This window comes from Enhydra lutris, unplaced genomic scaffold, assembly GCF_002288905.1.
Source record: "Enhydra lutris kenyoni isolate GAN:26980312 unplaced genomic scaffold, ASM228890v2 scaffoldscaffold24, whole genome shotgun sequence".
NCBI classification, from domain to species: domain Eukaryota; kingdom Metazoa; phylum Chordata; class Mammalia; order Carnivora; family Mustelidae; genus Enhydra; species Enhydra lutris.
The window spans coordinates 9,774,088-9,799,381 of NW_019154108.1; the positions used below are offsets into that span (position 1 = coordinate 9,774,088).

The 25,294-nt window shown below is 37.8% G+C and overlaps 1 protein-coding gene across 1 annotated transcript in view; it reads left to right on the top strand.

Moving 5' to 3' along the window:
* LOC111150638 (catsper channel auxiliary subunit epsilon) overlaps window positions 1–25,294 on the top strand; it is a 142,644-nt gene that overhangs the window by 82,942 nt on the left and 34,408 nt on the right. Inside the window, exons 12-13 of the mRNA XM_022508125.1 lie at window positions 5,042–5,516; window positions 12,379–12,821. Coding sequence (XP_022363833.1) covers window positions 5,042–5,516; window positions 12,379–12,821 — 918 coding nt within the window. The remainder of the gene's footprint in view (window positions 1–5,041; window positions 5,517–12,378; window positions 12,822–25,294) is intronic.

Genomic DNA, 25,294 nt, shown 5'->3' on the forward strand with positions numbered 1-25,294 from the left:
TTGTTACCAGCAGACCTCTTCTAATAAATGCCTAAGAAGCTTTTAGGTGGAAAGGAAATGGAAATTTTTAAAAGTCAGGAATTAATAAAGAACAATAAAGAAATGGTACTTATATGGGTAATACATAAGTTCCTTATCCTATCTTATTTCCTTACGATAGGTATGACAGCAAATATGTATAAAAGCAAAACTTAAAACATAAATATTTTCTCGTGGGGCTTTTAATGTATCTTGATATATAGGACAATTACAACATAAATGAGGAAGGAAAAAGGAACCTATGGAGTAGTGAGGTTTCTTTATTCCACTTAAAATATTAAAGTATTAATTCTAAATAGGTTGTGAAAAGTAGGGACATAAATTGTAAGCCCTAGGGCAGCCACTAAAAAAGTAAATGATCAATATATAAATTAAAATGGAATACTGGGGCACCTGGGTGGCTCAGTGGGTTAAAACCTCTGCCTTTGGCTCAGGTCATAATCCCAGGGTCCTGGGATCAAGCCCCACATCGGGCTCTCTGCTCACCAGGGAGCCTGCTTCCCCCTCTCTCTCTGCCTGAGTCTGCCTACTTGTGATTTCTGTCTGTCAAATAAATAAATAAAATCTTTTAAAAAAATAAAAATAAAATGGAATACTGGAATACTATGGAATACTGGAATACTGGAATACTAAAATATATATATTTTAAAATTTTTATTTATTTATTTGAGAGAGAGAGAGGGCATGAACAGGGGGAACAGCAGACAGAGGGAGAGGGAGAAGCAGGCTCCCCACTGAGTAGGGACCACTTTGTGGGGCTCCATCCCAAGACCCTGAAATCATGATGCAAGCCAAAGGCAGATGCTTAACTGACTGAGCCACCCACGCTCCCCCTAAAAATATTTTTTTCAAATAATCCAAAAGAAAGCAGAAAAGCAAAAAAAAAAAAAAAAAAAAAAAAAAAAAGGCAGAAGGCAAAAAAAACACCAGGACAAAAACAGAGGATACAAAGTAAACAATAAAATGGTAGAGCTATATAGAAACATATCAATAATTTCATTAAATTTAAATGGCCAGAGCACTAATTAAAAGACATCAGTTGCCAAATTGGATTTTTTTTTCTTTTAAGATTTGATGTTCCAGTTAGTTGCAGGCACCTGGATAGCTCAGTCAGTTGGGCATCCAATTCTTGATCTTGGCTTGATCTCAGGGTCCTGAGTTCCAGACCCAGTGGTGTGTGGAGCCTTCTTCATTGGTGAGAAGACTCTATACTGTTAGGATGTCTATGCTTGAGAAATTCAGCACACATTGTAACAATCCCAGTGGACAGCCTTTATTCATGTCATCGTTCTCTTATATGCAGTAGAAATTGAGAAGCTGATTCTAAAAGTCATATGGAAATTCAAGGTAGAACCAAAAAATTACAGATATCTAAAAATAAATGCCACTAAAAGTGTATAAGATCTTGGTTGAGATCAAAATAAAATATCAAAAATATTAATGAAAATCTGAGTAAGTAGCTAGCTCTATCATGTTCATGGATTAGAATACAGAATATTAAGAGTGTTTCAGTTCTTCCCAGATTTATCTATAGATTTGATGCCAGTCGAATTAAAATTGCAATGTTACTTTGTGGCGCTCAACACACTGATTCTAAAATATGTATATGAGAGAGTAAAGAGCTGAGGGTTGGAAGGGGATGGAATAGCCAAGTGTTTCTTCTCTCACATATCAAACATATCTCACCAGCTTTTGGTGTGTTCAGTCTTCTACTGTCTGATCTCTTTCAGAGGGTGGACACTAGCTCTCTTATGTTTCATGCTTGTATGGTGTATCATTGGTTTTGATCCTTTTACTATCATTCATGCTGTGGCTATTTCTTAAAAACTGCAGAGCCTTGCTTCTTCTCCAGTGTGACAACCTGTGCCCTAACGTTATAGTCTTCAGTCCCCTGAGATTTAACATAACTATTGCTATGGTTGGAGTTAGGTCTACATTTTGGCATTTGTTTTCTATCAACCTCACTTGTTCTTTTACTTCTCTTTTCTTGTCTTCTGAATGGATCCTGTATTTTTCAGTATCTCTGTGTCTTCTACCGTATTGATTCTTTTTCATTCAAAACTATTTGTTAGTGGTTACACTTGGCTATCCAATAATTTTTAATTTATCAGAGCCTAATTTCAAATATATACTTCACAACAGTGTTAAGAAACTAATAACTGTATGATTTCATTTATACCCATTTTTACCCTTTATACTCTCATCTCATATTTTACTTCTAAATATGCTATAAATCTCAAAATGCAATTTTTTGTTTTATTTTTTATTTTTTTAACTTTATTTTTTCAGTGTTCCAAGATTCATTATCAAAATACATTGTTAATAATTTTGCTTTAAAAAGTTAAAAGTTTTACTTTTGTCATATGGGGCACCTGTGTGATACAGTCAGTTAAATGTTAGACTCTTTTTTTTTTTGGCTCATAATCTCAGGTTCATGAGATCAAGCCCCAAGTCAAGTTCCCCACTCAACATGGAATCTGCTTGAGATTCTCTCACCCTTTGCCCCTATCCTTCCTGTTCATGCTCTCCCTCTCTCAAATAAATAAATAAATCTTTTTAAAAATGCCAATTGTCATAAAGATATATAGGTATATAAATATCAACTGATAACAAAATAAGTCTTTTACATCTATATTCTCCTGGGTATGCTTTATTTCTGTTTGCATATCCAGAGTTCTTCCTGAACTCATTTCCATTCAGCCTGAATAATGTCTTTGAATTTTCTTATATAACAAGTTCTGTCAGCATTTGTCTGTATAAAAGTGTCTTTATTTTTTCCCTTCATTTTTGAAGGGAAATAGTTCTGTATTCACTGAATATTGACGGCTGGTTTTTGTTGTTTATAGAGTAATTTATAAAAACATCATTCCATTATCTTAGGCCTCTAACCATTTGGGGTAAGAAGTGAGCCATTTTTCATGCCGTTGTTCTCATATATACCATGTGTCTTTCTATCTGTAGCTGCTTTCAGAATTTGCTCCTTATCTTTGGTTTTCAGCACTTTTATTATTGATTAGGTATGATTTCCTTTGTATGTATTCTGTTTGTGGTTCAAGGGAACTTCTTGGATTTCTGGGGTAATGTCATTCGTTAATTTAGTGGTATTTTTGGACAGTATCTCTTCAAATATTTCTTCTGCACAATTCTGTTTTTCCTTTACTTCTAGAAGTTTAAAAACACATATATGATACTGTTTAATATTGTCCCACAGATCTCGGACAATCTGTTCATTTTTTTTTTACCCTATTTCTTTCTTTGTATTTCAGTTTGTATATTAAACTGTCTTCAAGTTATCTACTTGGCTTTTCCCACTTACTCTTGAATCCATTGAATAATTTTTAATATAATTTTATATATTATTTAAAAATTTTTTTAATATCTAGCATTTTCACTTCCTTTTTATCATTAACATATCTCAGCTGAAATTCCCCGTCTCTGCCCTCATGTTGCCCATCTTTTCCACTAGGTCCTTCAGCATTTTTATGAGTTGTTTTGTCTTTAGCCATGCTTGGGCTCTTAGCACTGACAAGATTCCAGAGATCTCTTCCTACTTTACAACTGGCCACCACCTTTCCAAACCTAGGGAGCGCTGTCTTGTCTCTACAGCCTAGTTGCCAGCGTTTTGATCACTAAGGGATTCTTTCCTCCCTCATCTTGGTCCAGATTTTTATGCTTTGGGAGATGTATCTCTCTCTCTCTTGCTTCCCTGTCCCAAGTCATAGCTGGGAGACTGCTTCACACTGGGAAAAGGCCAACCATGGGTCAGAGGGAGAGTTTCCCCCAGCTCTCTTACCTACTCCCAGCCTATGGTAGCTGAGAATCCAGAATGCAGATGGATTTCTCCCAACTTGGCTGCCTGGCTGCCAGCCCCCTCCCTATCTTCAGAGGATTACTGCTTTATATTTGGGAGAGGCCTGAATGCCTGAGAGGGATCTGTCAGCTCCCCTACCTTGTCCCAAAATATTTAGCTTACTTCACACAAGCACTAAGTGAAGATCTATGTGAAAGTTTGTGGGTGGGTAAAAACTCATTCCTTGGAATTCCCATCTGTCATATTTATGATGGACTCCCGTCCCTCTGCCAAGAAGAAGAATAACTATGGGTCTTTTCTATGAAGGGCTCATTTTGTTTCTAATATATTTCCTCCTCAAGGATTGTCTCACACTGATTTAAAGCAACTAGGTCTAAACATTAAACTGAATCTTGATTTGATAAAATGTTTTTTTCCTGAAATGACTCTTCACCAAATGGTCTGTTTCTTTGGTTACCAGTTTGATATCTGTCTACATCCTGTCTGAGTATATTTAATACTAAATATTTGGGTATTACATAAACTTAAGGAGACAAGATGTGTCCAAGAGACTCCTTTTGGTCATCATGAACGTAGAGGTTACATGTTAAGTAAAAATCTCTAAGAATTAGAAACAGTTGGGAAGGAGAGACAGGGAAGAAGGGTTCTCGGCTGTCTAAATGAAATTAGGCCCACTGAATTTCAGACGTAGCAGCCTCTCAGGGGCCTTCCTCTCTAACAACCTGTGTTCATGAAAAGGTGGTATTGGTTTGTCTAAGGTTTTTAGTTCTGTCTTCTCTTTATCTCATATCCAAGGAAACTGTAATTCCAAAAATAACTTAATGTTTGAAGTGTCTTTATATCTTGACAGTAATAAACATGGAAGGGACACTCATGGCCAGAGTAGATAAACACATAAGAAAAGAGAAAGCTGATATTCTCTGAGGGTCAATTTAAAAATGAATTCAGATGAATTATTTCTTCAGATAGAAACAATATATCAAAGAATAAAATTACTGAAATAATTTATTTTTTGAATACATATGATATATTTCTATGTAATATATTTCAATGCCTGGAGTAGTATTCAGAAATACCCTAAATGCTAAACCTTAATAGACACTACATTTTAAATATAGCAAATTAGAAGATCAGACTTGTTAGGACTATCACTAAAACCATAAATCTTATAACATTTTCAATTTTTTATAGGGTAAAACAAGAAGTAGAGTGGCAACCTGGACAAAAAATGAAGTTTATCTTGGATATGATTTTCTTAAATTTGTCAAAATAATGACTACTGAAAAACTGAAAAATTTTCTAAATATATCATCAGCTGCTACGCTGACTATACACAATGTCGAGTATCCAGGACACCCTTTGGAACTTGCCTTATTTTTAAGTTACTGCACTACCTGTACAGTCAACAAAACGATTTACTTGGTAATATACAACGAAGATACAGAAGACTGTGTGAACCAAAACTTTGTGTTAGATGTCCCTATTGACAGTTTTTTAACTCCGCATTTTATATTCACAGCACTGCCAGGTTTAGTACTCTGGGACAAATATAGGATCTACTATTTTTATCACAATTTCACAGAGACTGGAGTTTTACAAACACCTACAGAATTTGGAAATTTGTCCAGATTAGCACATAACAGCATTATTCATGATATTTTCATAGGTGAGGCATTCTCATTCTGCAAAAATTATTCTAGATTTTATGGTAGACCTCTTCCTCAAGAAGGTGTAACAATCACAAATGCACTCGTATACAATGCTTTTGGTAGATAAAGGTGTACTTTTACCACCTAAAAATGGATATCCTAAGTTCTAGCAAGGTAACTATGATCTCACATAGAGAAACGGCAAACTCAAGTTTTGGGTCTTTCCCATAGATTCATTTTGATCATTCAGCAGATACGAACCAAGCAGCCCACACAGGCATTTTCAGTGTAAGACGTGATATGGTGCTGTCTAGGGTTCCCTAGGGCTACCACAACTGGGTAGCTTCAAACAACAGATATTTATTGTCTCAGCTTTGGAGACTAAATGTCCCCATTCAAAGTGTGAGCAATGCCATGTTCCCTCTGAAACCTGAGGGGAGGCTCGTCCATTGCTTCTTCCTAACCTCTGGTGGCTTGCTGGCAAACCTTGCCATTCCGGGCTTGCAGCTACCTCATTCCAACCTCTGCCTTCATCACGACATAGCTTTCTCCCTGTGTCCTCACATGCCATCTTGTTGCAAGGACACAGGGCCCACCCTACTCCGGTGGGACCTCATCTTAACTAATCACCTCTGTAATGATCCTATTCAAATGAGGTCACATTCTGAAGTAGTACTGGGAATTAGAATGTCAACATCTTTCATGAGGGGACACAATTCAACCTTAGTAGGTGTTGTAGAGTTGAATGGACCCATATTCGCCTCCATGGGCAAGTCATTGAATGTTTGCAAGTCTCATTTCCTAATCTGGAATGTAGGGTGGCTGTGTTGATTGGATAAGGGCTTGTAAAATGCTTAGAATAAAACTGGACACATGATAAACCTTCAGCTAACAGTAGTAATTCTGAATCTTACTGTTCCCAAGATAGTATACTAAACATTATAGGCAATGCAAAGAAATAGGAAGTTCCATCCTCAAAAAGTCTGGTTAGGAGATAAACCTGGAATTTTAAAGGAAATGTTGCTGTAAATTGTAATGTCTTTCTTTTTTTAAAAAATTTATTATTAATTAGAAAGAGAGCATGAACAGGGGGAGGAAGAGAGGGAGAGGGACAAGCAGACTCCACACTGAGCCCACAGCCCAACTCAGGGCTCAGTCCCACAACCCTGGGATCATGACCTGAGCTGAAATCAAGAGTCAGACACTCATCCAACTGAGCCACCTGGCGCCCCTTGTAATGTCTTTCTTGATGCCTATCACCTGGCAACTCCCAAACAGTTGATTCTTATGTTCCCCTTTACAACAAAACTCTTAAAAATATTGCCTAGTTTCACTTCTTCGTCTTTCCTCCCTTTCTCGTGAAGCCACACGAATCAAATATTCCATGGGAAGTGCTCTTGTCAAGGTTCTTAACGACCTCCACTTTGCTAACCCAATGGCCGGTTTTCAGCCATCCTCCATGAGCCGGCGTTGTCAGCACGGCAAGATTCTTTTTTTTTTTCCCCAAAGACTTTATTTATTTGACAGAGAGGGAGAGAGCACAATCTGGGGGAGCAGCAGGCAGAGAAAGAGGGAGAAACAGGTTTTCCGCTGAGCAGAGAGCCCAACCTGGGGCTTGCTCCCAGAACCCTGGGATCATGACCTGAGCCAAAGCAGACACATAACCAACTGAGCCACCCAGGCTCCCCTAGCAGGGTCTGATTCTTGAAACACATTTTTTCACCTGACTTCTGGGGCATCGCTTTTTTTGCCCCTCCTGCTACTTCACTCTCTACTCCTCTGCAGCCTCTTTTTCTTGATCCCTCATCTTCCTGATTCCCAAATGGAGAAGCATGTCAGGGTCTAGTTTCCAGACATCTCTCAGAGATGTTTCCATGCATTCTGCCCTCCAGCCATGACTCCTAGCAACATGGTTAATGCTATGACAGAGCCAATATCAGGAGCTAGAGAGGCACACAGATTGAGGACCTCACCCATTCTGGGGGATGGGGGGGTACAGAAGGCTTCCTTGTGGAAGTGCCGTCTAAGCTGAGGCCTGCTGAATGGGTAGAGGTTAGTTAGGCAGTGAAGACAACAGTGGGGACAGGGTGCCCAACAACCCAGAGACAGAGAAAACAGGGTACATACAGTTCAGGCCTTGAAAGACAATTCAATGCTGACACAGAGTTCTCCTGAGAGAAAAAGGAGAAATCTCTGCTGGAGAAATCAAGTTCAGGTTACGAGATTTACACAAGCCATGTGAGGAAATCGGACCTTCTCCTAAGGCCCGTATAGGGAGTTCTAAAGAGTTTTGAGCAAAAGAGAAGCAGAATCATATTTGTGTTTTATTGAAAGGCCGTTGACCACAGTAATAAGGAGATAAAGTTAGAATAATCAACGGGGGATACTTTTAGAAGAAACTTAAAGGTTGAATGTTATACTGAGAGCCATTTGGAAATGCTGAAATAAAAACTCTAAACTATAAGCATATGAACTATGAATTTAAAAAGCCCTCAGCCTGCAACATTTCCATCTCTCAAACAACCCACTATTTAAAAGTTGCCATGAGATGGGGTGCCTGGGTGGCTCAGTGGGTTAAAACCTCTGCCTTTGGCTCTGGTCATGATCCCAGGGTCATGGGATCGAGCCCCGCATCAGGCTCTCTGCTCAGTGGGAAGCCTACTTCCCCCACTCTCTCTACCTGCCTCTCTGCCTACTTAAGATCTGTCTGTCAAATAAATAAATAAAATCTTTAAAAGTTGCCGTGAGGGCGCCTGGGTGGCTCAGTTGATGGAGCATGGGACTCTTGATCTTGAGGCCATGAGTTCGAGCCCCACACTGGGTATAGAGATCCCTTAAAAATAAGATCTTAAGGGGCACCCAGGTGACTCAGTTGGTTAGGCCTCTGCCTTCGGCTCAGGTCATGATCCCAGGGTCCTGGGATCAAGCCCCACGTCGGGTTCTCTGCTCATCGGGGAGCCTGCTTCCTCCCCTCTCTCTCTGCCTGCTTATGATCTCTCTCTCTCTCTCTCTCTGTCAAATAAATACATAAAGTATTTTTTTAAATAAGATCTTTAAAAAAGTTGCTGTGATTTTTATCAGGACTTCTGAAAGAGCAAATTCAAAATATAATAGGCCATATTTTCAAAACATCTAATACATATAAAAATGATGCCATTTTTAGCTGCTGCATTGTATTCCGTGGTTTCTCTACACTATCATCTAAACTAATAGGAGTGTAAATCGATATTTAGACAGCTATCAGGCTTCAGTTCTTTTGCTATCACGAATAGTGCTGCAGAGAATGTGCTTCTATATATATTTTTGTACATTTGTACAGGTATCCTTTAATATAAATTATCAGATGTAGAATTCATGAATCAGTAATTTAAATATTTTAAAAATTAATAAATCCTTTCCAGTGGCCCTCCAGCAAAAGTTGTCACAGTCTAAGTTTCTCCAAAAGTATTGGAAAATGTATATTTTCATATACTATATTTGATATTTACCCATAGTACAGAAAAAATGGGTAATTCTCATTTTATCACACATTTCATAATAAGAGGTTATATCTAGTTTCTTCCTATGTTTATTGGCCATACTCTTGTACAAATTGTCAGGTCATACTGTGAAGTTTTTTGTTTTGTTTTGATAAAGAAAAGGAGAGAGCAAGCCTGGGACAGGGGAGGGGCAGAGGGACAGGGAGAATCTTAAGAAGGCTCCATGTGCAGCACAGAGCCTGACATGACATGGGGCTCGATCTCATGACCCTGATATCATGACCCAATCCAAAGTCAAGAGTCGGATGCTTACCAAGTGAGCCACCCAGATATCTCGCTTATTAAAACATTACTAAGTGAACATTGGATTAAATGTGAAGTTAAGATGAAAATTAGGAATTATTTTTAAAATGAGATTAAAAACACTGTATATAAAGGTTTGTGGATGCAGCTAAAGCCACAGCGAGAAAAACATATAGCCTTATGGGTTTTTTTGTTTTGTTTTTTTAAAGATTTTATTTATTTATTTGACAGAGAGAGAGAGATGACAAGTAGGCAGAGCAGCAGGCAGAGAGAGAGAGAGGAGGAAGCAGGCTCCCTGCTGAGTAGGGAGCCCGACACGGAGCTCGATCCCAGGACCCTGAGATCATGACCTGAGCCAAAGGCAGAAGCTTAACCCACTGAGCCACCCAGGTGCCCCAACCTTATGTTTATTAGTAGTTTTAAATGCTTAGGAAACAAGACTGAAAATAAATGAACTAATCATTTACCATAAGAAGCAGGCAACAGACACCAAAGTTACAAAAAGAAAGCACAAGTGAAGAATCAAGAATGACAAAAGCAGAAATTAAGGAATTAAATAGAAAGTAGATCTGATAAACAAGTTAAGGGTTCCTTTCAAAGGAAAAGAAAACAAAAGCAAAATACTCGATTTCGACTGAGGTCATGATCTCGGGACCCTGGGGTCCAGTCCTGCATCAGACTCCCTGCTCAGTGGGAGTCTGCATGTCTCCCTCTCTCTCTGCCCCTCACCTCCCCATGCTGTCTCTCTTTCTAAAATAAATAAATTAATTTTTAAAAATAACGTTTTAATGAGCAGCATGAAAGAAAGAAGAGAGAGTGCTGGAAAGCACAGAGGAGGGACATCTAATCCAGATTTATGAGATTAGGAAAGGCTGAATAGAGGAAACGCCTTCCAGACTAAGAACAGGAAGAGGGTACATACTAGAAATATTAGGTCAATGGTCAGGATGGGGGGTGAAGTAGCAAAGACCCGGAGGCAGGAGAGAACATGCCAAGTTTGTGGAACTGAAATTTGTTGTGTCTGACTACGTAGTATGTGAGCCCAAAAGTGGCAACAGGCAAGGCTCGCTGCACATCACCACATGACCTGGACATTATCTAAAATCCAAGAGAAGTATATATTTTTTTGTTTTGTGAGGCTACATATTTTGTGTGTCATCACACTGTGTTTGTATCCTGCACCTACTTTCCTCACTCAACATCCCGGTGGATTTTGTTGGGTCATCCACCTGCATTTTTCTCTCCTCCTACCTGGTAAAGTTTCTAGAAACACAACACACAAGGCACAACAGGCCAAGAATTGGGTAAGCCTGGAAGGAGTTATTACCAAAAGCAAAACAAAACAAAGTTAAATTTATAAAGTAAGTTATATGAGGAAAAGTAGCTTGTCACCACGGTGCCCAAAGGACCTCGGCACCGCAGCTCACCTGCGCACAGCCGCAGAGTTTGCCAAGCTAGCCACAAGTCAGCACTGGCTCTCCATGCCCCCGGTGTGGGGCCTCAGCAGTAAGGGCATCTCCCTCTTGCAGTTATACTAAAACACTCTGAAAAATATTCCGAGCTGCACATTCACCTTCCCGATCAAGGCAACAATTTCACCAGCATTTGTCATATTGTTGCATTCCTACTGACGACATTCTCACTACATGAGAGCTTAAGGTTATAAGGACGTGGATGTGGACAGCAATGTCTTTTTTAAAGTATTCTGATCCTGAAAACAATTGACATTGCTGATTTAGGAGTTTTACTAGAATGTAATTTATAGTAATTTGTGAAAATGCCACTTATGTGTTCAAATTTCAAATGTAAGTTGCATAAGCACAGTACACTCTGGGCTTCTCACTCTACGAGTTGACTTTGCTCCCTCTAGCCAGTCCCTTTAAAGTGTTGTTGTTGTTGTTGTTTTAAATTAGGGAAAGTATACCCCTAGAAACCATCCACGGAGAATGTCATGTCTGGAAAGAAAGTCATGAAATCAACTAGTCCAACTGTTCATTTTACAGATACAGCTACTAGAATCAAAGAATTTAAGAGACTTATTGTCTATGAACCTCTGTGACTTAGGCATAATACTCTGTTAAGAGAAGGAAGTTGGTTATTATTTACAGAGTGAACCTGAAGATGTATCAGCACACACACACACACACACACACACACACACACAGCCCCATTTCTTTATCCCAATAGTGTCAGTCTGTTACAGCTTCTATAACAAAATATCACGGGCTATGTGGCTTAAACAATAGAAATGTATGTTCTCAGTTCTGCAGCACAGAAGTCCAAGATCAAGATGGTATCAAGGTTGGTTTCTGACAAGGACCCTCTTCCTTGCTTGGAGACATGGGCCACCTTCTTACTGTGTCCTCACATGGCCTTTCCCCTGCCTGCATGCACAGAAAGGTCTTATATCTTCCTCCTCTGACAAGAATACCAGTCATATTGGACTAGGGCTTTATGACCTAGTTTAAACTCCCATTACCTCCTGAAAGACATTGTCATGAAATAGAGTCACAATGCAAGCTTGGGTTTCAGCCTATCCATTTTGGGGGCATGGGGGAAGACAAAATTCCATCCATAGCAAAATGCTTCCTAATAATACTATTCCTGCATGCCCATGCTCATTATTATTTAGTGCACTAATTCTAGCTTTTTTGTGTAAGTGATGTCATATATAAAGTGATGTCATAAATATAAGAAGAAATGTATCCAGGAAAAGAATCACTGTACTATGAAGTAGAAGCTTTCCAACATCACATAAAGTTGCAGGTTTGCACCTACACACTCTAATTTTTCTCAAAACAGATAAATACTGCATTACTATGAAAGAAATAATTCTGGTTAGAAGTGCATGGATTTGGGGCGCCTGGGTGGCTCAGTGGGTTAAGCCTCTGCCTTCGGCTCAGGTCATGATCTCAGGGTCCTGGGATCGAGCCCTGCATTGGGCTCTCTGCTCAGCGGAGAGCCTGCCTCCCTCTCTCTCTCTGCCTACTTGTGAGCTCTCTCTCTGTGTCAGATAAATACACAAAATCTTTAAAAGTAAAAAAGTGCATGGATTTATGGTTATTTAGAATAACAAACTTTTCTCCTTCTTTTCCAGATTATTATGGAAATATTTTGGCAAAAATGGAAAATAACATCATGTTTTATTTCAAGATCAATATTAAAGATGCAGTAAAACTACACTCATGGGCAAATAGCACAGTTAAGTCATTAATTCTATTGAGTACATCCACTCAAATATATTTCATATATGTTTTTGAAAATGCCACCGTACAGTCACAGGAATATCCTTTAAAACTGGAAACACAAAGTGTGAATTTCTATATACAAGAAAACTGCCCCTACATGGCATTTCATAATAATGTTTTTAGTGTTTTTCACTTTTTGGAGAAGGGACAGAACCTGTCCTTTTGGGCTCAAATAGTCTATACAGAAAATCTTGGTCTGTATATTATTGTGGAATCGTATGGCCCAAATATATTACAAGAAATACAGAAGGTTCACTATGAAGTCGCCCTAGGATACTGTACTAAAACCGTGGTAAGTTAATATTTTAAAATCTATTCATTTGACTGTAATAAATGTAAAATTAAAATATTTATATTTTTATCCTATCATGAAAAATATAGTATCTGACATCATCAGTGACATTTGAGGACGTTTTCTGATTACAAACACTTATCTTTAGTTTTATGTCATTTTGACTCGTGTTGCAGTAATTTCTGTTAGCAGATTGTGGTAAACAGTGTTTAATTTGAAAAAAAATTGAAACTTTCTTCATCTTTTATAAATATATGTGTGTGTGTGTGTGTGTGTGTGTGTGTGTGTACTCCTGCTCAGGCTTTTTTTTCTCTTTCAAATAAGCAAATTAAAAAAATATATATTAATTTATGTATTTATGTATATGTATTTATACATATGTATATGTATATTTTAAAAAACAGATTTTCCTATATAACACTGCCCCAAAACCTGACGGCTTCAAACAGCACCCAATTCTGTTTGTCAATCATTTGGGTGGTGAATACCTGGGCGATAGTGCTGGTTTCATCTGTCTGGGTTCATTCATGAGGTGGTGGTCATCTGGTAGCTTGTCTGGGACAAGGTGAATTAGGACGGCCTCAATCACACATCAAGCGGTTGGTGCGTGCACTGGCTTGTGTGAACAAGGCACCTCAGCTGAGCACTTGTCTCTGATCCATGTGGCCTATATTGTCCAGACCAGAGCTGGCTTTTCACCAAGAGTCTCAGGGAAGTATTCCAAGATAGCGTGAGCAGATTCCTGTGGACCTCTTGAGGCCTACATTTGGCCACATTCTATTCGTCAAAGCAATTCACAAGGCCAGCCTAGGTTAACAGGATGAAGAAATACACTCCACCCCTTGACAGGAGAACAGCAGACTTACCCTGTGAAGAGAGGTGCCTACAGGAATGGGAAGAAGTACCGCAGCTAACTTTCAGATGATGCAACACAGCTAGGTGCAAATGTACTTTAGATATTATTTTGTATACTACTTTCCAATGAACATTATAGCATAAATGTTTCACATGTTACTACGATTTCTTCCCGAACACTGTATATTCTACTTCCCATCTTCTTTCTGCACTCAGCTTTCTTTAGCATTTACAGTAGTGGGCATCTTAATAGAGGCAATGGAATGAAATGTTCAGTTAATTCCAAAGTCGGTTAAAGCAGAGAATCATTAAAAATGAAAATGATATGAATGAAATGTTATATTTTAACTTAAATAAATGAATGTATATTCATTAGTCAACCTTTTAATATAGGACCACAGACTTTTCTTTGAAATAAGTCTACTTACTGGAGAATCTCCTCTCCTTTCTTGCACAACCTTATTCATAATGCATTATCTCTTAAGTTCCCACCTCTATTTCTTTAAAAGGGGAGAGGGCGCCTGGGTGGCTCAGCCGGTTAAGCATCTGCCTTCAGCTCAGGTCATGATCCCAGAGTCCTGCAATCAAGCCCCATATCAGGCTCCATGCTCAGTGGAGAGTCTGTTTCTCCCTCTCCTTCTGCTTCTCCCCAGACTCCTGCTCAGGCTTTTTTTTTCTCTCTTTCAAATAAGCACATAAAATCTTCAAAAAAAATAAAAGTAGAGGAGGGGGGAAAATTAATGACACTGACAAAGCCATCAAAATTCTAGAATTTTTTCACTTTTTCCAATCTCTTACTGTTACCTTGCTCATACCTAATTCATCAATTTCTTCAGGGACTTGCTTTATTAAAATTTTCCAAAGCAATCTGTACTGTCATTTGCTTTGGATCATTTTGTTCTCAGGGAAACAGTAATGCTACTTTCCTTTTATACTCAATTTCATCAGCCCATAATATTTAATTCCACAACTACAATAATAACGCAATCTGGGATAAACAGGTTTAGAAACACAGAGAGCTGATTTAGATTTGCATAATATATGGATAGATCTTAAAACATTGTTAGGTGGAAAACAGTGTCGAGTAAGAAACTGAGATCCATCATATAGTAACATTTACAAAAATTGTGAACACCTACACATAAATCACAAGCAACAAAAAAAAGCATTATTCATTTTACACAGACACAATACCCAAGGACAGTTATCAGACAATTGACATCATCAAGTATAATGACATCATGCTTGCTTGATAAACATTATGGGGGTCTGCACATGGGGGAAGAGGGAAGGAGAAGAAGAGGGGAAGGTAATAAGGGCAGAAGATACAGGGAAAAACTAAAACATAATAAATAAAATAAGACTGGATTGATCATGTTTCAAGAAACAAGGAGGGTATTTAATTCACTTTTCTGAGAGGTACCTTCTTCTCCCAGAACAAGAACAGAAAAGATTTACACCCTCCTTCAACCCAGGAAAGTTTTCTTTGATTACCTAGCCACAATATCTGCATAAGCTCTCATTAGTTTTCTTTCCAAGAATGTGCTGTATAATGTACTTTTGCCCATTTGCAATTCAGAACTTCAAAATACAGCTACCAGTCAAAATATACAAATAACAGTCATGACAAGTGCTCTCCTTAATGCCCATCACCTGTTTCCCCCATCCCCCCACCTCCTCCTCTCTGATAACTATCAGCATGTTCTCTAGAGTTAACAGTTTGTTTTTTTTTTGGTTTGTCTCTCTCTCTCTCTCTCTCTCTTTTCCTCTTTGCTCATCTGTTTTATTTATTAAATTCCACATATGAATGAAATCATATAGTATTTGTCTTTCTCTGACTCATTTCGCTTAGCATTATACTCTCTAGTTCCAAAAATGTCATTGCAAATGGTAAGATTTCATTCTTTTCTATGGCTGGATAATATTCCATTACAACACACACACACACACACACACACACACACACACAGTGCAGCCACTGTGATGGAGTTTCCTCAAAAAGTTAAAAACAGAAATACCCTATGATCCAGTAATTACACTACTGGGTATTTACCCAAAAACCACAAAAACACTAATTCAAAGGGATTAGCAAGTTTTCCATCTTTCTGTGCCTTAGTACTTTCATCTAAGTAATGATGATAATAAGAACAATATAGTATATGTAATAGAATATCTAATTAATATGTAATTATGTCTACGTGTTACCATAATGTATTGTTTTCTATATTAACCACTATATAGTAATAAAATAATTATTATCGTAATATTTACTTCATAAGGTTTTTAGGATTAAATGAGTTTAACTACATAAAGAACTTACAGGTGCCTCTGGCCCGTAGCCAACACTAGGTTTACTTGTTGCTACTACAGCTGTAATCACCACTGTTGCTGCGACTACTACTGTTCCTGTTACTACCACCACATTTCGTCAACCCTAGCGCACGTTTTTTTTAGCATCTATGAAATCAGGATGAGTCTTACATCCTGTGGCATCTTAGAGCCAATGAATTACAGTAGTAATGTGATAACCTTGCTTATTTTGTGCAGATTGGGTCAATATGACTTCACAGACTAATCATTGTGTGTCCTAGCTAGTAGGGTTGTCAAGTATCCTAGCTCATTACTCAATTTAGGGGAAACAAAACAAAACAAAACAAAACCTGAATATAACACCTATATACAAAAGTGGATAACTTTAATTTTGAAAAGGTTTTAGTGCTACTAGCTGGTTTCATAGTGATATTTACACGAAAATTTAGTTTTGAAATTTTAAAAAGGATTTGAACATCTTGATTGACATAGTCCTTTTTTTAATTGAGGTATATTTTTTATAATTGAATAGAACATTATATTCATTTCAGACATGGAACATAATGATTTGGTGTTTGTATATGTTGTGAAATGATCACCACAATAAGCCTACTTAACCTCCATCGCTACACATAGTTACACATTTTTTTCTTATGATAAGAACTTTTAGTGTTTATTCTCTTAGCAACTTTTAAGTGTACAATACAGTATTATTAATTGTAGTCACCATGCTGTACCTTACATTTCCATGGCTTGTTTTATAAGTGTGAGTTTGTACCTTTTGAGTACCTTCATTCTTTGTTCACACCCACCACTCCCACCTCTAGTAACGATCAAATTGGTCTCTGTACCTTTGAGTTGGGGGGGAGGAGTCCGTTGGTGGGGAGAGTGTTTCAGTTCCACATGTAAGTGAGATCCTACAATATTTATCTTTCTGTGTCTGGCTCATTTCACTTAGGATCATGCCTTCAAGATTCACCCACGTTGTCGTAAATAGGCAGGATTTCCATGTTCTTTTTTTGTTTTTTTAGATTTATATATTTATTTTGAGAGAGAAAGATTTCCTTGTTCTTTATGACTGAATAATATTCCATGGTGTGTATTCAGAAGAGAAAGAGAAACATAGGTTGCTTTCATGTCTTGGCTACTGTAAATAATGCTGCAGGGGACATGGGGGTGCAGATATCTTTTGAGTTAATGTTTTTACTACCTTTGGGTATATTCCCAGAAATGGAATTACTGGCTCATATGGTAGTTCTGTTTTTAGTCTTCTGAGGGTCCTCCATACTGTTTTCTATAGTGGCCGCACCAACTTACATTCCCACCAAGAGAGAACAAGATTCTCTTTTCTCCACATCCTCACCAACATTTGTTATCTCTTATGTTTTTTGATCATGGCCATTCTAGCAGGGGTGAGGTGATATTGTGCTCTTGATTTACATTTTCTTGATAATTAGTGATATCACAGACCTGTTGGTCATCTATATATATATGTCTTCTTAGGAATAAATATATATTCAGAACCCTTGCCCATTTGTTAATCAGATTGTTTTCTCACTGTTGAATTATTCAAGTTCCTTGCATATTATGGATATTAACCCTTTACCAGGTGTGTGACTTGGAACTACTTTCTCTCATTGTTTCTTTTGCCGCGCAAAAGCGTTTTTTGGTTTGATGTAGTCCCACTTCTTTATTTTTGCTCTTGTTGCCCTTGCTTTGGTGTCAAATCCAAAAAAATTATTGCCCAAACTGATGTCAGGGAGCTTACTGCCTGTCTTCTTCTAGGAGTTTTATGGTTTCAGATCTTATGTTCAAGTCTTTAATCTCCTTTTGAGTCAATTTTTGTGTATGGTGTGGGGTAGGGGACCAATTTCATTATTTTGCATGAGGTTATTCAGTTTTCCCATTTATTGAAGATTATCCTCCCCATTGTATATAATTAACTCCTTTGTCATAAATTAACTGACCGTATACACATGGGCTTCATTCTGAGCTCTGTTCTGTACAGTTGTGTGTTTGTTGTTATGCCAATACGATACTGTTTTGCTTATAAAGCTTTGTAATACGGTTTGAAATCAGGTAGGATGATGCCTCCAGCTTTGTCCTTCTTAGGTTGCTTTGGCTATCCTGGTTCTTTTGTGATTCCATATAAATTTTAGAATTCTTTGTTTCCATGAAAAATGCCATTGGCATTTTGATACAGAATGTCTTGAATCTATATATTACTTTGGGTAGTGTGGACATTTTACCAAGATCAATTCTTCAATCCACCAGTACAGAATATCTTTCCATTTATTTGTCTCTTCTTCAGTTGCTTTCATGAATGTCTTAAGTTTTTAATATACAGGTCTTTCACCTTCTTGGTGAAATTTATTCTGAGGTATTTTATTCTTTTTGATGCACAAGGTGAGGTTGCTTTTTTAGTTTCTCCTTCTGATAGTTTATTATTACGGCATAGAAGCACAACAGATTGTTGTATATTGATTTTGTATTCTGTAACTTTACTGAATTAATTTATTAATTCTAACAGTTTTTTGGTAGAATAGGGTTTTTTTGGTTTTGTATATATAGACCATGTCATCTGCAAGCAGAGACAGTTTTACCTTATGTTCCAATTTGTATGTCTTTTATTTCTTCTTCTTGTCTAATTTCTCTGGGTGGGATTTCCAGTATTGTGTTGAACAAAAGTAATGAGAGTAGGCAACTGTGTCTTGTTCCTGTTCTGAGAGGAAAAGCTTTCAGCTTTTCTCTATTGAGTATGGATATTAGCTACAGGCTTGACATATTTAACCTTTACTATGTTCCCTCTATGCCCAATTTGTGGAGAGTTTTTATTATAAATGGATGTTGCATTTTGTCAAATGCTTTTTCTGCATCTTCTGAAATGACCATTTGATTTTTATCCTTCATTTTGTTGATGTGATGTACCACACTGAGTGATTTGGAAATGTCGAGCTATCCTTGCATCCTTGGAATAAATCCTACTTGATTGTGGTGTTTTCTTCTTTTACAGTATTGTTGAATTCAGATTCCTAAGTTTTGTTGAGAATTTTGCATCTACCTCCATGGAGGATCATGGCCTTTAATTTTATTTTCTTTGTGGCATCCTTGTCTGGTTTTAGTATCAGGCTAATGCTGGTATTATAAAATGAGTTCGGAAGTGTTCCCTTTTTTACTTTTTGGAAGAGTTTGAGGATTGGTATTAATTATTTTTTCAGTGTTTTGTATAATTCACCAGTGAAGCCATCTGGTCTTGCTCGTCTGTTTGTTGGGAGGTTTTTGATTACAGATTCCATCTCCTTATTAGTATTCAGTCTGTTCAGATTTTCTATTTCTTTGGCAATTCTGTCTTGGTAGGTTATATGTTTCTTGATATTTATCATTTCTTCTAGGTTGGCCAGTTTGTGGGCATTTAGTTTTCTCTTACGATATTTCATTTTTCAGTGGTATCAGTTGTAACATCTATTTCTGATTTCATTTTTTTTTAAGTTCCTTTTTTTAATTGGGGGTCAGGCTAGGCTTATCAATTTTGTTTATCTTTTCAAAAACCAGCTCTTATTTCATTGATCTCTTCTGTTGTCCTTTTAGTCTCTATTTCATTTATTTCCTCTTGGATCTTTGGTATTTCCTTCCTTTTACTGAATTTAGAATTTATTTATTCCTCTAGTTTTTTGAGATGTAAAGTTAGGCTGTTTATTTGATTCTTTCTTGTTTCTTGATGTAGGCATTTCTCACTATAAGGTTCCTTCTTAAAACTGCTTTTGCTGGGGGTGCCTGGGTGGCTCAGTGGGTTAGAGCCTCTGCCTTCGGCTCAGGTCGTGATCCCAGGGTTCTGGGACCGAGCCCCACATTGGGCTCTCTTCTCCGCGGGGAGCCTGCTTCCTCCTCTCTCTCTCTCTGCCTGCCTCTCTGCCTACTTGTGATCTCTGTCTGTCAAATAAATAAATAAATAAATAAATCTTAAAAAAAAAAAAACTGCTTTTGCTGCATCCCATATATCTGAGAATGTTGTATTTCTGTTTTTATTTGTCTCAAGGTATTTTTATTTCTTTTTTTATTTCTTCATTTCTTGTTCAGTAACATATTCTTTAATCCTCACCTATTTGTGAATTTTCCAGTTTTCCTCTTGTGATTGATTTCTAGTTTCACACCATTGTAGTTAGAAGAGATGCTTGATTTGATTTTAATTTTCAAGTATATTAAGATTTGTTTTATGGCCTAACATGTGATGTCTCCTTGAGAATGTACTGTGTGCACTTGAGGGAAATGGGTATTTTGTTGCTTTTGGATGGAAAGTTCTGGATATGTCTATTAGGTCAATCTCATCTACTCTGTTTCTTAAGATTAATGTTTTCTTATTGATTTTCTCTTTGGATGATGTATCCATTGATGAAAGCAGGGTACTAAGGTCTCCTACTATTATTGTATCACTATCTATTTTTCCCTTTAGCTCTGTTAATATTTGCTTTATATATTCAGGTGCTCCTTTGTTGGGTGCATAATATTATATCCTCTTGTTGGATTGCCCCTTTGTCATTAGGTAATAACCTTATGTCTTTTATTACAGTGTTTGTTTTAAAGTCTATCTTGTTAGATGTAAGAGTAGCTACCCCAGCTTTCATCTGATTTCCATTTGCATGGGTTATCATTTTCCACCCCTTTACTTTCTGTCTCTGTGCATCCTTATATCTGACAAGTCTCTGGTAGGCAACACACAGATGGGTCTTGTTCTTTATCCATTCAGCCATCTTATGTCTTTTTACTAGAGAATTCAGTCCGTAATTACTTAAAGTGATTACTGATAGATACGTACTTATTGTCAGTTTGTTGATGTTTTCAGTTATTTTTATTACTTTTTTGTCTTTAAGTTTCATACTAGCTTTATAAATGATTAATCTACATTTACAATATTAGATAATTCTTAATTTCACTACTTTTTCATCTTACCAATTGGATTTATACTTTCATATGTTTTCCTGTTACTAATATTTCATTTCAACTTTAAAAGTCCCTTTAACATTTCTTATAAGGTTGGCTTAGTGATGATGAACTCCTTTAGCTTTTGTTTATTTGGAAAACTGTTCTCTATCTTTCAATTCTGAAGGACAACTTTGCCAGGGATAGTATTCTTGGATGGCAGTTTTTTCTTTTAGTACTTTGAATACATTGTGCTGCACTTCTGTGGCAGCAATGTTTCTGCCGAAAAATCTGCTTATTGTCTTATGGGGGTTCCCTTGTACACAAATTGTTTTTTTCTTAATGCTTTTAAGAGCTTCTTCTGTCTTTAACTTTTGGTATTTTGATTATAAGGTGCCTTGATGTGGGTGTCTTTGGATTCATTATATTTAAAACTCTGGGCTTTCTGGATCTGGATGTCTGTTTCCTTCCCCAGATGAGGGAAGTGTTTGGTCATTCTTGGAATAAGTTTACTGCCCCTTTTTCTCTCTCTTTTATTTCTGCAACCCCTATGATGCAAATATTGATCTGCTTGATGTTGTCCCATAAATCCCTTAAGCTCTTCACACTGTTGCATTCTTTTTTCCTTTTGCTATTCTAACTGGGTGAGTTCTACTGCCCTGTCTTCAAGTTCTCTATTATATTTTTCAGTTCAGTTATTGCATTTTTCAACTCTGTGACTCCCATTGGATACTTTCTTGTATTTTCTGTCTTTGTTGAAATTTCCACTTGGTTCATCCATTCTTCTCCTGAGCTTGGTGAGCATCATTATGACCATAATTTTAATCTCCTTATCAGGTAAATCATTTATCTCCATTTCATTAAGGTGTTTTGTCTGAAGTTTTATCTTGTTCTTTCATTTAGAGCATATTCTTCTGCTTCTTTATTTTTTTCTTGGATCTCTGTGTTGGTTTCTATGTAGTAGACAAAACAATCATCTCTCCCAGTCTCATGTAGGAGATGAACCTTATCATTCAACGTGGCCCTCTCAAATCTTTGTGATTGTCCAATCAGCCTACTTTATTCTTAGTGGCTCCCAGTATTTGATGGTGTGCCAAGACCTGTCAGCATCTCGAAGGGGAATATCTCAGTTAGCACCTAAATGCAGGCTGATTAGAAGCCAGACCCTGATGCAGCAGCTTTTAAAATATACAAACACACCTTTTTCTGGGGAGACTGGGAGATGCACATTTTTGTCTGCTCCCTCAATGTTGAGCTCTGGATTAATAGCCAGGTAAGAGCTGCTCTTCGCTTACTACCATCCTGTTGAACCCATGAGCACCAGCCCTGCCACCCATCAGAGCCAGGCTATCAAGGAACATGTTCTTTGGGTGACAGACACAAAAGCTGGGGAGCCAAACACGTATATAATCTCCTTTCTCAGAGATACCAGCAACCTGAGACAAGGCAGAGGAAAAGCACGATGATGGTGTACTGCCTAGCCTCTCTGATCTCTACAGAGGATTGTAGTAAGCCCCTAAATGTGTGTCAAACTAGAAGCCTACCCCTTAGGCTACAGCCATAAAAATAAGCTAATAGACCTCTTGCACAGAAAGACTTAGGGTGTGTTTCAGTCTACCATTACTGCACTGCACCCTGTGGGGGGGTGGGTAATCAGTTAAGAACTGTTTCTCTTTTCTAACAGTCCTGTGGTTCCAATCATAAGCCCCTCTGGTCCCCAATGCCAGGAAATCCAGGTGTGTCTCCTAGGCAGCAGCCACAAAAATTAGGGCACCAGGTATGTGCACAAGCTGCTTTTAGAGAAATAACAGTGACCCAGAAAAAAGCAGAGGAAGACTGCAAAAATACTGCTTCCCCTCTGAGGTCTCTGGAGAGAATTACAGTTGGCTCTTAGATATTGCTTTAATTAGAAGCCTGCCCCTCAGGCCATCTATAAAACTAAGCTACTAGGTGCCTTTCACAGAAAGACTGGGTATTTGAGTCTGTTGCCTTTGCTGTGCCTTGGGGTTATAGTCAGCTAAGACTTCCTCCTATGTCCATTACATCCACTATCAGACTCACAAGCACAAGCCCCACTGACCACCAGAGCCAGGTGATCTCGAGATTCCTCTGGGCAGCAGCCACAAAGATCAGGGTGCTAGACCGGTGTAGAAGCTCCTTTCTGGGAGATGCAAGAGGCCAGAGTGAGGTAGAGGGAGAGAACAAATATGGCATCACTTACCTCCCCTTTCAGAGCATTTTAGTAGGTTCCTCCCTAGATGTGTTTAATTCAATGCCTGATAAGCGTATAAGCCTCTCTCACAGAAAGCCTGGCCACTTCTCATTCAAGGGCTTTGTATTGGGCCCTAGGATGGATAAGTCTGCTGAGGAGAGCCTTCTAAGAACTGTTTCTCAGCTCAAAATAGCCTTCTGGGTCTTGTGGAGGCAAGTCCCATTGGCTTTCAAAGCTAGATGTTTGGGGAACTTGTCTCTCAGATAAGGTCTTAAAAGGTGCCATGCCACATGGGTTCAATCCTTCACTCCTCACGGGGGGAGATCTCAGGAATTTGAGTTACCTCCCAACTGTGGGTTACTATGCTGGGGTTGGAGTCGGTGGTGAGGCTGTGTCTTAGCTCTCCTACCTATTTCTACATGGTTGTTTTTGTTTTGTTTTGTTTTGTTTCGTTTCGTTTTGTTTCGTTTTTCTCACTCACCTAATGTGTAGGCATTGCTCAGCTGGTTTGGGGGTTTCTTTTGGAGAACATCGTTCTACATGTAGCTGTAAATTTGGTGTGTTCATGGGAGGAGGTGATTTCAGGATCCTCCGACATCACCATCTTGAATCAGAACGCTGCCTATTCCTTGTCTTAATGGTGACTTTTAATAAGTAGAATTTTTTAATTTTGATAAAGATTTTTTTGTTTATGGCTATTGCTTTTTGTGTCAAAAGATATCTTTTCCTGTCCCTAAGTAACGAAAATGTTCTTCCGTGATGTCATCTCAAAGTTGGAGGTTTTAGTATTTATGCCAATAATTGGTATAGTCAGACCTTAATTTTTGCCCAACTAATGTGTGTGTTATTTTTTTGTTATTCTCTTCTTTTTAATGAGGTTAAACAATTTTCCACGTGTTTATTGGCTATGTGGATTCCCACTTCTGTGCAACTCAAGTTTTGTCACTTTTTTGATAGGGTTGTGTGCCTTTTCTTACTGAATTTTTTGGCATCTCATAGACTATCTTTTTGTTTTATTTTTGTATAATTGGCATAAAATAAATTGCATATATTGTGTTTGATAAAATGTGATATATGAATACACCCATGAAATTACAACCACAATCAAGATAATGTCCATGTCCACCCCTCAAAGTTTCTTCATGCTCCTTTGTCAACCATCCCTCCTTCAATTCCCCATTACTAGGCAACCACTAATCTGCTTCCTATCACTATACATTAGTTTGTTTTTCTAGAATTTTATACAAATGGAAACATACAGTATGCACTCTGTTTTATCTGCCTTCTTTCACTCAGCATAATCATTTAGAATTATTCCCTTTTGATGAATGAATTCCTGTATCACTATGAAATGACCCCTTTTCCTCTAGTGATAATTTTTTGCTCTAAAATCTACTTTGTGTGATATTTATAGAACCACTCCAACCTTCTTTAGAATAATGTTAGCACAATGTATCTTCTTTTCTTTTAATATTTAATATTCTTTTAATATCAACCATCTGTGTCTTTAAGGTTTTTTTAAATTAGATTTTATTCATTCAATCTGAACATTTTTACCTCCTCATTGGGTACATTCATGTAATTTTTTTTTTATATGGCTGAGTTTAAGTCTACCGTTTGACCATTTGTTTTCTATTTGTCCCTTCTGGTTTAAAAAAAAAAAATTTTTAACTACCCACATGAGGATCGATCTCAGCACCCTGAGATCATAACGTGAGCTGAAACTGAGAGTCAGATGCTCAACCGACTGTGCCACCCCGCGACCCACTTGTGAAAGTATTCATAAGAATTCCCTGATGTCGAATAAGAATACATCCTGATCTTTAGATGACCTGTGTTCACCACGGTCAGGGGCACATCTGGGGACACTACTTCCTTGAACTTCTTTAAATCCCCTGAGTCTTCCAGGCAAACAATTCTGGGATATAACGCCATACAAGAACCTACTCTTGGCCACCAATTGTTAGAACAAACACTTCTTACTTTTTCTGATCACCTAGTTACTGACGTCACTGAAGGGTTAAGGAGGGCACAGATTTAATCCTGATTTACTCTTAAACCTGAGAATATAGGCTTCTGATAACTCAGGTTAATGTAGGGAGGATATCCAATGTGATTCTCTATCTTGAATTACCCCTCTCCTGACTAGATTGACAAATGCCTTTAGGCTGAAAGTAGA